Raw genomic sequence first — 12,583 nt, 5'->3', positions numbered from 1 at the left:
ACATGATAAGAATATTCTTGGATAATGTGTGGTAGGTGCAACACTTAAGGGTTTGAGTTAGAGGACTAACTGGTGTCTCCAAGTGGCCACACTTATCGCGTGTTATCTCCAGTTCCCAAGTCATTTCAATGCACTTTTATGACTCAAAGAAGAGTCTTTTCGATTACAAGGAGCTTTTCTGAGCTCTCCTAGCTGTGCCGTCGAGGAACTAGAGCAAACTCACTTGTAGTTGTTTTGTTTGGATTACTGTTGTTGTTTACACAATCCAAAAATGTACATTATAAATCGCAATCTGAGTCAGGTGTGTATCATTTGAAAGCCTGTTCTATTGCAACATGAGTAGTAAAGTAGAAGTTATAAAATACGATATTACACTGTTTGGCTTTCACAATGCAATTCAGGGAAACAGATCATTTTGGTGTGCATAAAAAGGAATCATAATTGTGGTGTGCATAAAAAGGAGTCATAATTGTGGTGTGCATAAAAAGGAGTCATAATTGTGGTGTGCATAAAAAGGAGTCATAATTGTGGTGTGCATAAAAAGGAGTCATAATTGTGGTGTGCATAAAAAGGAGTCATAATTGTGGTGTGCATAAAAAGGAGTCATAATTGTGGTGTGCATAAAAAGGAGTCATGAGTGCATTAAGGTGCGTGTGCAACGGCAAATTCTCTTTACAAACAGACTCATTCTGTTCAGAACAACCCAGGGTAATTCTCTTTACAAACAGACTCATTCTGTTCAGAACAACTCAGGGTAATTCTCTTTACAAACAGACTCATTCTGTTCAGAACAACCCAGGGTAATTCTCTTTACAAACAGACTCATTCTGTTCAGAACAACCCAGAGTAATTCTCTTTACAAACAGACTCATTCTGTTCAGAACAACTCAGGGTAATTCTCTTTACAAACAGACTCATTCTGTTCAGAACAACTCAGGGTAATTCTCTTTACAAACAGACTCATTCTGTTCAGAACAACTCAGGGTAATTCTCTTTACAAACAGACTCATTCTGTTCAGAACAACCCAGAGTAATTCTCTTTACAAACAGACTCATTCTGTTCAGAACAACTCAGGGTAATTCTCTTTACAAACAAACAGACTCATTCTGTTCAGAACAACCCAGGGTAATTCTCTTTACAAACAGACTCATTCTGTTCAGAACAACCCAGAGTAATTCTCTTTACAAACAGACTCATTCTGTTCAGAACAACTCAGGGTAATTCTCTTTACAAACAGACTCATTCTGTTCAGAACAACTCAGGGTAATTCTCTTTACAAACAGACTCATTCTGTTCAGAACAACCCAGGGTAATTCTCTTTACAAACAGACTCATTCTGTTCAGAACAACTCAGGGTAATTCTCTTTACAATAGACAAACAGACTCATTCTGTTCAGAACAACCCAGAGTAATTCTCTTTACAAACAGACTCATTCTGTTCAGAACAACTCAGGGTAATTCTCTTTACAATAGACAAACAGACTCATTCTGTTCAGAACAACTCAGGGTAATTCTCTTTACAATAGACAAACAGACTCATTCTGTTCAGAACAACCCAGAGTAATTCTCTTTACAAACAGACTCATTCTGTTCAGAACAACTCAGGGTAATTCTCTTTACAATAGACAAACAGACTCATTCTGTTCAGAACAACTCAGGGTAATTCTCTTTACAAACAGACTCATTCTGTTCAGAACAACCCAGAGTAATTCTCTTTACAAACAGACTCATTCTGTTCAGAACAACCCAGAGTAATTCTCTTTACAATAGACAAACAGACTCATTCTGTTCAGAACAACCCAGGGTAATTCTCTTTACAAACAGACTCATTCTGTTCAGAACAACCCAGGGTAATTCTCTTTACAAACAGACTCATTCTGTTCAGAACAACCCAGAGTAATTCTCTTTACAAACAGACTCATTCTGTTCAGAACAACCCAGGGTAATTCTCTTTACAAACAGACTCATTCTGTTCAGAAACAACCCAGAGTAATTCTCTTTACAAACAGACTCATTCTGTTCAGAACAACCCAGAGTAATTCTCTTTACAAACAGACTCATTCTGTTCAGAACAACCCAGAGTAATTCTCTTTACAATAGACAAACAGACTCATTCTGTTCAGAACAACTCAGAACAACCCAGAGTAATTCTCTTTACAAACAGACTCATTCTGTTCAGAACAACCCAGGGTAATTCTCTTTACAATAGACAAACAGACTCATTCTGTTCAGAACAACTCAGGGTAATTCTCTTTACAAACAGACTCATTCTGTTCAGAACAACCCAGAGTAATTCTCTTTACAAACAGACTCATTCTGTTCAGAACAACCCAGAGTAATTCTCTTTACAATAGACAAACAGACTCATTCTGTTCAGAACAACCCAGGGTAATTCTCTTTACAAACAGACTCATTCTGTTCAGAACAACCCAGGGTAATTCTCTTTACAATAGACAAACAGACTCATTCTGTTCAGAACAACCCAGAGTAATTCTCTTTACAAACAGACTCATTCTGTTCAGAACAACCCAGGGTAATTCTCTTTACAAACAGACTCATTCTGTTCAGAACAACCCAGAGTAATTCTCTTTACAAACAGACTCATTCTGTTCAGAACAACCCAGAGTAATTCTCTTTACAAACAGACTCATTCTGTTCAGAACAACCCAGAGTAATTCTCTTTACAATAGACAAACAGACTCATTCTGTTCAGAACAACCCAGAGTAATTCTCTTTACAAACAGACTCATTCTGTTCAGAACAACTCAGGGTAATTCTCTTTACAATAGACAAACAGACTCATTCTGTTCAGAACAACTCAGGGTAATTCTCTTTACAAACAGACTCATTCTGTTCAGAACAACCCAGAGTAATTCTCTTTACAAACAGACTCATTCTGTTCAGAACAACCCAGAGTAATTCTCTTTACAATAGACAAACAGACTCATTCTGTTCAGAACAACCCAGGGTAATTCTCTTTACAAACAGACTCATTCTGTTCAGAACAACCCAGGGTAATTCTCTTTACAAACAGACTCATTCTGTTCAGAACAACCCAGAGTAATTCTCTTTACAAACAGACTCATTCTGTTCAGAACAACCCAGGGTAATTCTCTTTACAAACAGACTCATTCTGTTCAGAACAACCCAGAGTAATTCTCTTTACAAACAGACTCATTCTGTTCAGAACAACCCAGAGTAATTCTCTTTACAAACAGACTCATTCTGTTCAGAACAACCCAGAGTAATTCTCTTTACAATAGACAAACAGACTCATTCTGTTCAGAACAACCCAGAGTAATTCTCTTTACAAACAGACTCATTCTGTTCAGAACAAACCAGAGTAATTCTCTTTACAAACAGACTCATTCTGTTCAGAACAACCCAGAGTAATTCTCTTTACAATAGACAAACAGACTCATTCTGTTCAGAACAACCCAGAGTAATTCTCTTTACAATAGACAAACAGACTCATTCTGTTCAGAACAACCCAGAGTAATTCTCTTTACAAACAGACTCATTCTGTTCAGAACAACCCAGAGTAATTCTCTTTACAATAGACAAACAGACTCATTCTGTTCAGAACAACCCAGGGTAATTCTCTTTACAAACAGACTCATTCTGTTCAGAACAACCCAGGGTAATTCTCTTTACAATAGACAGACTCTCTTTACAAACAGACTCATTCTGTTCAGAACAACCCAGAGTAATTCTCTTTACAAACAGACTCATTCTGTTCAGAACAACCCAGGGTAATTCTCTTTACAATAGACAAACAGACTCATTCTGTTCAGAACAACCCAGAGTAATTCTCTTTACAAACAGACTCATTCTGTTCAGAACAACCCAGGGTAATTCTCTTTGCAAACAGACTCATTCTGTTCAGAACAACCCAGGGTAATTCTCTTTACAATAGACAAACAGACTCATTCTGTTCAGAACAACCCAGGGTAATTCTCTTTACAATAGACAAACAGACTCATTCTGTTCAGAACAACCCAGAGTAATTCTCTTTACAAACAGACTCATTCTGTTCAGAACAACCCAGGGTAATTCTCTTTACAAACAGACTCATTCTGTTCAGAACAACCCAGAGTAATTCTCTTTACAAACAGACTCATTCTGTTCAGAACAACCCAGGGTAATTCTCTTTACAATAGACAAACAGACTAATTCTGTTCAGAACAACCCAGGGTAATTCTCTTTACAATAGACAAACAGACTCATTCTGTTCAGAACAACCCAGGGTAATTCTCTTTACAATAGACAAACAGACTCATTCTGTTCAGAACAACTCAGGGTAATTCTCTTTACAATAGACAAACAGACTCATTCTGTTCAGAACAACTAAGGGTATGACACCATGTCATCTTATAACTGTACATCAAACATAGTGATCATAAAAGTTGACATTGTATATGATATGAGTTTTATGGTAGCTAATTTCCCCCCAACATTGGACACCCCCTAACTTCGGACACTCTCTAGCAGTTAGAGGATTAAATCACCTGGAGATCAACATTTAAATGGACTGGAAAATAACGGTAAGTTTTGCGACTGAAGACACCCTTCTAGCTAGCTGACCACCAATTTTCATTGCAATTTATGTTACTTAAGTAATATATATTACATGTACTATATATATACACATTTTGTGGGACACGCTGTATATTGCAAAATTTGACTGCCCAACAGACCATACTTCATTTAATATCCAACTATTGACCTCTGAAATATAGCTAACAGAATTCACTAGTTTTGGAATTGTTAGATAGATTACTTGTTGGTTATCACTGCATTGTCGGAACTAGAAGCACAAGCATTTCGCTACACTCGCATTAACACGTGCTAACCATGTGTATGTGACAAATACATTTGATTGGATTCGATTTGATTTGATTCGATTTTTGATTTGAACAGAATTCAGGCAAGTATTATTATTTTTTCATTGGAAGGCTAGCGAACTAGCCAACTATCTAGTAAACACTTCAGATACGAGGTTGGTGACTCTTTTTTTGAACATTTCTCATTCCAATGTGAGACTGTGTTTTCCATTGATCCTTCCCACTTTAGGACACAGGCCCTGATTGGTTGATGACAAGAGAGTGTCTGTCTGCTCCCCAGTTGCAGGATAGCCCTGTAAGAGAAAGAGCCTCTGTTTGATCCAAAATAGTGTGGTGGCCAATAACTGGAGACCGTATGCCGATAATACGGGACATATTTATTTTTGCTAAACCGCTTATTAAAAAGCTGATAGTAGTAGTATTTCCACTGAAATTTCAAACATGCTAATTGCTAACGCGTTAGCTAACATTTTTACGACACCAATAATTACAAAACATTGATGGCTTGATCACAAGATAATACTGTTGAAGGTAATATATTTCTTAAACACGGTTGAATATGCCGATAATATGGGGTGCTACGCTATGGAGATGTGAAGTGCACATTAGGCTTGCTTGGATGACGTCAAAGCAGTATTTATTATAATCCTCAACCTCTCATCTTTCAAAATAAATAGAGTCCTCTTAACTCACAGCATTTCCTTCCCTTAGACAACAAAACATTTTCTAAATAATTGTTGTACCACCTAAATCGCTATGAAATATATTTTCAATAACAAAAAATATAGTTTTTACAGCTGGTTGAAGCTGGTGGACCAAAAAATACTTTAAATACTTTCCTTAAGAAGTTTTTTTATGGGTATCTGTACTTTACTATTTATAGTTATGTACTTTTGACCCCGATACATTTTCCCTAACACCCAAAAGTACTTGTTACATTTTGAATGCTCAGGGAGGGCAGCAATATGGTTCAAATTTACGCCCCTATCAATGTAACGAGTTGTCATCCCTACTGCCTCTGATCTGGAAGACGCACTAAACACAGATACTGTGTTTGTAAATTATGTCTGAGTGTTGGATTGTGCCCGTTTGTCCGTTAATTTAAAAAACAAGAAGATCGTGCTGTCTGGTTTGCTTAATATAAGGAATTTGATGTAGACTTGACTTATACTTTTTACTTTTACTTAAGTATGACAATTGAGTACTTTTCCCACCACTGTACTTAAGTACATTTATAACCAGATACTTTTAGACTTTTACTCAAGTATTATTTTACTGAGTTACTTTCACTTGAGTCATTTTCTATTAAGGTATCTAGAACTTTTACTCAAGTATGACAATTAAGTACTTTTTACACCACTGCCAGCTTCAAACAGCTGATTTGGTCTACCAGCTTATTTCTTGTTATTAAAAATATATTTCACAGCGATTACGATGTGACAATGATTCCCTACACTATTCGGTACTTGTTTTCTCACATAAACTGAAATTGACACATCCACAAATCAGAACAGCTTTCCCAGTATGACAACAGATGCCACTCCGGCGGAAGAAATCAATAAGCGAATATCACAGCCAATCACAACAATGGAGGATAAGTAATACTGTTAAACACTATCATTCCACTATTAGCACCAGATATATCATGTATTTTTGTTTGTTTGTTACAATGCAATTTTTTTTTTTTTTTATACTAAGTGTAGCACCTTTAACTGCATAAACAGAACTATCAACAACAACACGCATGCCAGTCTTTCCTGGTTGTTGAAAAATTAACCACTTCTCTTCTAGTTTTCATGAGAAATATTACTGTGACGGAAATTCTATGTTAGCATAATCGGCAGGTAGCCTAGTGGTTAGAGTGTTGGACTAGTAACCGAAAGGATGCAAGATTGAATCCCTGAGCTGACAAGGTAAAAATCTGTCATTCTGCCCCTGAACAAGGCAGTTAACCCACTGTTCCTAGGCCGTCATTGAAAATAAGAATTTGTTCTTAACTGACTTTTAAAATTAAATCAGATTCAGTTCAGACACCCATACATATGCCACAAGTCCAAAACAAATTCATGGCAACACACAGAGCCATTCCCTTCCATCTCCAATTACTCAAGCAAACAGCAAAATGACCTTTAAAAAACACATTAAACAACAACTCATTCATTTAATTAGGCAAGTCAGTTAAGAACAAATTCCTATTTACAATGATGATCTACTGGGGAAGAGTGGGTTAACTGCCTTGTTCAGGGGCAGAACGACAGATTTGACCTAGGGGATTCGATCCAGCAACCTTTCAGTTCCTGACCCAACGCTCGAACCACTAGGCTACCTGTCGCCCCCAAAAAATAAATGGAAAGGCCTGGACTGTGAGGAGACACACAAACACACAGGCACACTCTAATGCACACAATTGTTTTGTTGTATTGTTTTTATTTTGTGTTGTGTTGTTTATATATCGTTTTATTTAAAATGTGTGTGACTGTCCTCATCTATCAGTGTATCAATGTTTTGTGTTTTTTGTGGACCTCGGGAAGAGTAGCTGCTGCTTCTGCAAAAGGGTTTCGAATAAATGAACAAACCAGTAAAATAGCTGGAGGCTCCGATTTGACATGGACCTAGACAGTGAATCCCAGAGAGAACAGGACGCTAACAGACGCTAACAGAGCTCCCACAGTTTATCATCAACCAATTGGACAACTTCCAACCATACTAAATGTCTGTCTGTCTGTCTGTCTGTCTGTCTGTCTGTCTGTCTGTCTGTCTGTCTGTCTGTCTGTCTGTCTGTCTGTCTGTCTGTCTGTCTGTCTGTCTGTCTGTCTGTCTGTCTGTCTGTCTGTCTGTCTGTCTGTCTGTCTGTCTGTCTGTCTGTCTGTCTGTCTGTCTGTCTGTCTGTCTGTCTGTCTGTCTGTCTGTCTGTCTGTCTGTCTGTCTGTCTGTCTGTCTGTATCTCCCCTAGCTACTTTCAGATCTCTGTCCCCTTAAGTCCTTTGTTATTTTCGTTTGATTCTCTCTAAGTCCCCCTGTCTGGTTTACCTTGCATGGTCAGACTAATGTTTGTCTGTCTGCCACTTTCTCCCTTGGCTATTTTCAGATTAAATGTCTGTCTCTCTCAGTCTCTGTCTGGTTTACCTAGCTCTCTCTAAGTCTCTGTCTGGTTTACCTAGCTCTCTCTAAGTCTCTGGCTTACCTAGCTCTCTCTCAGTCTCTGTCTGGTTTACCTAGCTCTCTCTAAGTCTCTGTCTGGTTTACCTAGCTCTCTCTAAGTCTCTGTCTGGCTTACCTAGCTCTCTCTAAGTCTCTGTCTGGTTTACCTAGCTCTCTCTAAGTCTCTATCTGGTTTACCTAGCTCTCTCTAAGTCTCTGTCTGGCTTACCTAGCTCTCTCTAAGTCTCTGTCTGGTTTACCTAGCTCTCTCTAAGTCTCTGTCTGGCTTACCTAGCTCTCTCTAAGTCTCTGTCTGGCTTACCTAGCTCTCTCTAAGTCTCTGTCTGGTTTACCTAGCTCTCTCTAAGATTCTGTCTGGTTTACCTAGTTCTCTCTAAGTCTCTGTCTGGCTTACCTAGCTCTCTCTCAGTTTCTGTCTGGTTTACCTAGCTCTCTCTAAGTCTCTGTCTGGTTTACCTAGCTCTATAAGTCTCTGTCTGGTTTTTACCTTGCGTGGTCAGACAGTTGTTTTGCAGGTTTAGTGTTTCCAGCTGCTGCAGACGTGTCAGGTCCTCAATGGTTACTACCTCTATCTGGTTGTTCTGAGACGAAGAAGAGGCAAAAGTATTATTGGCAGAACAGCAACGCTTCATTCATTCATTATTGATTAACTTAGATAAATATACTCCTACCCTGGACATGTCCAGCCCTCACTTATGTGCTTTAAACCTTAAATCAGTCCTATGAAGAAAGATCTATCGCGTTTTAGGTGTGTGTGACCCGCCTGTAACAAGATCTATCAGGTATTGGGAGTGTCTGTCAATTGTGACTGATGTATCTAATGGATGTCTGAGACCCAACTGTAGGGAGAGAATGTGGGTGTTGTGTTGGGTGTGTGTGTGTGACCCACCTGCAGCGAGAGAATGCGTGTGCTCTCAGGCAGCTCACTAGGAAATTCCATGAGGTCAACCCCAGCACAGTCCACCGCTCCCTCTGTACAGGTACATTCCCCTGGACATACACCCGGCTCGGCCTTCACTACAGCCGGGACTGTAAAGGTCTCTATCTCTGGCTCTGTCTCCTCCATGGGTTCTTCCTCCTTCTCCTCTTCATTCTGGGGCTCCAGAGGGGGCTGGCAGTGTACCAGAGCCCAGGCCAGGAGCAGCATACTCAGGCCCTGAAAGAGAGACCTCCTGGGGCTGGCCATGTCTGCTGGTCGTGCCTGGTGGTCAAGCTACCTCAGATACCTCAGCTGCCCAGAAGCACCAATGATCAGATGGGTCTATATAACAGTGTGATAAATCAATGAATGGATATATATATATTTTTGAACTATAATCAGTGACCAAGGACAAATATTTCCTATTTTATTTTACAGCTTTACAGAGGATTTCAAGCAAGAGGCAAGTATTATGAGACAGAAAAATAGATTACCAAACATAAAAGTGTATGTGTGTATATGGAATAGGTAGCTTTATAGGACATGAGATTTTTTTTTAAAGAGTGTGTGAAAAAAGTAGCTGGTTACATTGTCAGAACAGCAGTCTAACGAGGACAGAACGTGTATTGTCTGGGACAAGATCAAACCGTCTGCTTTAGTATTGAAAATGTTTAGTGGTAGACATTATGTTCCTATTTTGGCGTATTTTTAAAAATCCATTCTCTCATTTATTGTGACGATCATATGGGTTGACCTACAGCACCCAGCATGTTCTCTATACTGTAACTTCTTTCTATTTTCCATATAGCTAAATGACTTAAATGTAAATGTAAATATAGTCAAGTGAAAAATGTACAAAGTACAGTGGGACAAAAAAAGTATTTAGTCAGCCACCAATTGTGCAAGTTCTCCCACTTAAAAAGATGAGAGAGGCCTGTAATTTTCATCATAGGTACACTTCAACTATGACAGACAAAACCAGGGGAAGAAATCCAGAAATTCACATTGTAAGATTTTTTAATGAATTTATTTGCAAATTATGGTGGGAAATAAGTATTTGGTCATCTACAAACAAGCAAGATTTCTGGCTCTCACGGACCTGTAACTTCTTCTTTAAGAGGCTCCTCTGTCCTCCACTCGTTACCTGTATTAATGGCCCCTGTTTGAACTTGTTATCAGTATAAAAGACACCTGTCCACAACCTCAGTCACACTCCAAACTCCACTATGGCCAAGACCAAAGAGCTGTCAAATGACACCAGAAACAAAATTGTAGACCTGCACCTGGCTGGGAAGACTGAATCTGCAATAGGTAAGCAGCTTGGTTTGAAGAAATCAACTGTGGGAGCAATTATTAGGAAATGGAAGACTTACAAGACCATTGATAATCTCCCTCGATCTGGGGCTCCACGCAAGATCTCACCCCGTGGGGTCAAAATGATCACAAGAACAGTGAGCAAAAATCCCAGAACCACACGGGGGGACCTAGTGGATGACCTGCAGAGAGCTGGGACCAAAGTAACAAAGCCTACCATCAGCAAGGGCATTGAAGATGAAACGTGGCTGGGTCTTTCAGCATGACAATGATCCCAAACACACCGCCCGGGCAATGAAGGAGTGGCTTCGTAAGAAGCATTTGAAGGTCCTGGAATGGCCTAGCCAGTCTCCAGGTCACAACCCCATAGAAAATCTTTGGAGGGAGTTGAAAGTCTGTGTTGCCCAGCAACAGACCCAAAACACCACTGCTCTAGAGGAGATCTACATGGAGGAATGGGCCAAAATACCAGCAACAGTGTGTGAACACCTTGTGAAGACTTACACGTTTGACCTCTGTCATTGCCAACAAAGGGTATATAACAAAGTATTGAGATAAACTTTTGTTATTGACCAAATACTTATTTTCCACCATAATTTGCAAATAAATTTATTAAAAATCCTACAATGTGATTTTCTGGATTTATTTTTCTCATTTTGTCTGTCATAGTTGAAGTGTACCTATGATGAAAATTACAGGCCTCTCTCATGTTTTTAAGTGGGAGAACTTGCACAATTGGTGGCTGACTAAATACTTGTTTTGCCCCACTGTATGTTGTTGTTTTTTTAACAATAAAGGCATTGTAATGGTGATATTATTCTCCCAGCAGGCAGAACGTGTCCCAGTAGAGAAGTGTTTTGATCCTATGGCCAGCCAGTAAAAAGTTCCAAACAGGCACTGTGTGTGTGTGTGTCTGTGTGTGTGTCTGTGTGTGTGTGTGTGTCGCTACCACACCACCAGCCAAGAGCCTGTGTGTGCCAGACCCTGGAGCCTCACAGTGTGTGTGTGTGTGTGTGTGTGTGTGTGTGTGTGTGTGTGCGTGCGTGCGTGCGTGCGTGCGTGCGTGCGTGCGTGCGTGCGTGCGTGCGTGCGTGCGTGCGTGCGTGCGTGCGTGCGTGCGTGCGTGCGTGCGTGCGTGTGTGTGTGTGTGTGTGTGTGTGTGCCGAGTGTCTATGTTCACGTCAGATAAAATAAATACAATTAAAAACCATGCAAACCTACACATGTGATCCTGAGTATATCCCCACACACGTACCAGACACCACGACTGTAACAAAAGGGAGCATATTCAACCCCACATGCATAAAACTACTCATAGACAGACATCATGTTCTCACACCTACCTAAAGGACTCGTTAAAGTTAAAAAATAAAAAATAAAAAACACAACAACATTGAATCAATGACTCACAAGCTGTCAAAAATATATATTTTTATCAAAGTTGTAGGTGAGTCTGTAAAAGGTCATACACATCTGAACAGCACTTGTACAACTTACTATTATTCACACTGCCACTCAGTCCATATACAGACAATCCTTTTCTAATGTGACGGTATATGATTGGTGACACGTTACCAATTCATTCACAGCCAGTCCATAATACATAGCACATAATGAGCATATCTAATATAGATGCCTACATCATTACAGCATATCTATACAATACATGCATTGTTTACCTTCTCTGACGGAGGGAGGTTAGCAGTGACAAAGGTAGTCTGGTGTCCAGTCGAACCAGAGGCAATCACATAGCAGGATAGAGAGGAGCCACAGTCACTCCAGATCACAGATCCCTACCAGATGTAATAGGAGAGTGGGAGTGACAGAGGGAAAGTTCAGTGAAAGAAGGGGAGAAGAAAAGATAGAAGAGAAAAAACTGGGCTGAAGGACAGCCAAAAGCACAAAATTCTTTGCTTTTTAAACTTTTATTTTTTTCATGGTCTGAGACAGGTCTTTTCCAATCCCCATTTAATAATGAGGCCATTTCATGTTGCAATTAGTTTGTTCTGAAGAAAGAAAGAAAGAAAGAAAGAAAGAAAGAAAGAAAGAAAAGGGGACGTTTTTATTTATTTCCGTTATGATTCAACAAGAATAACTTTCATATTGCTCATGAATCAACATGGATTAGTATCACAGTGAGACTGTATCTTGGACCGAAAGTATCTTGGATGTCGTATCTTGGCTAATGCTGAATCATACATTCCCTGTTTTTCTTTGAGCCAAGTACAAAGAGAGAGCTATCATGAACCAGTGAGCCAGGGATGGCAGTGCCATTGTGTTATTAGCCATTTGTTCCCTCAAAGGCCTAAATTGCAACTGACCACCAATGGGGAACCAATATCA

At 39.5% G+C, this 12,583-nt stretch overlaps 1 protein-coding gene across 2 annotated transcripts in view; it reads right to left on the bottom strand.

Annotated features, from left to right (window-relative positions):
• The window catches only part of LOC124037162 (podocan-like), a 42,887-nt gene extending 30,846 nt beyond the window's left edge, over window positions 1–12,041 (bottom strand). Inside the window, exons 1-4 of one of the 2 annotated variants that reach the window (XM_046351828.1) lie at window positions 11,920–12,041; window positions 11,462–11,507; window positions 8,897–9,268; window positions 8,495–8,588 (exon numbers count right to left, since the gene is read on the bottom strand). In XM_046351828.1, coding sequence (XP_046207784.1) covers window positions 8,495–8,588; window positions 8,897–9,193 — 391 coding nt within the window. In that variant the 5' untranslated portion in view covers window positions 9,194–9,268; window positions 11,462–11,507; window positions 11,920–12,041. The remainder of the gene's footprint in view (window positions 1–8,494; window positions 8,589–8,896; window positions 9,269–11,461; window positions 11,508–11,919) is intronic. The other variant, XM_046351827.1, reaches the window with a different exon arrangement.
• Window positions 12,042–12,583: the final 542 nt, after the last annotated feature.

Source organism: Oncorhynchus gorbuscha, linkage group LG06 (genome assembly GCF_021184085.1).
Source record: "Oncorhynchus gorbuscha isolate QuinsamMale2020 ecotype Even-year linkage group LG06, OgorEven_v1.0, whole genome shotgun sequence".
NCBI lineage: Eukaryota > Metazoa > Chordata > Actinopteri > Salmoniformes > Salmonidae > Oncorhynchus > Oncorhynchus gorbuscha.
This window is presented reverse-complemented; position numbering and strand designations above follow the sequence as displayed.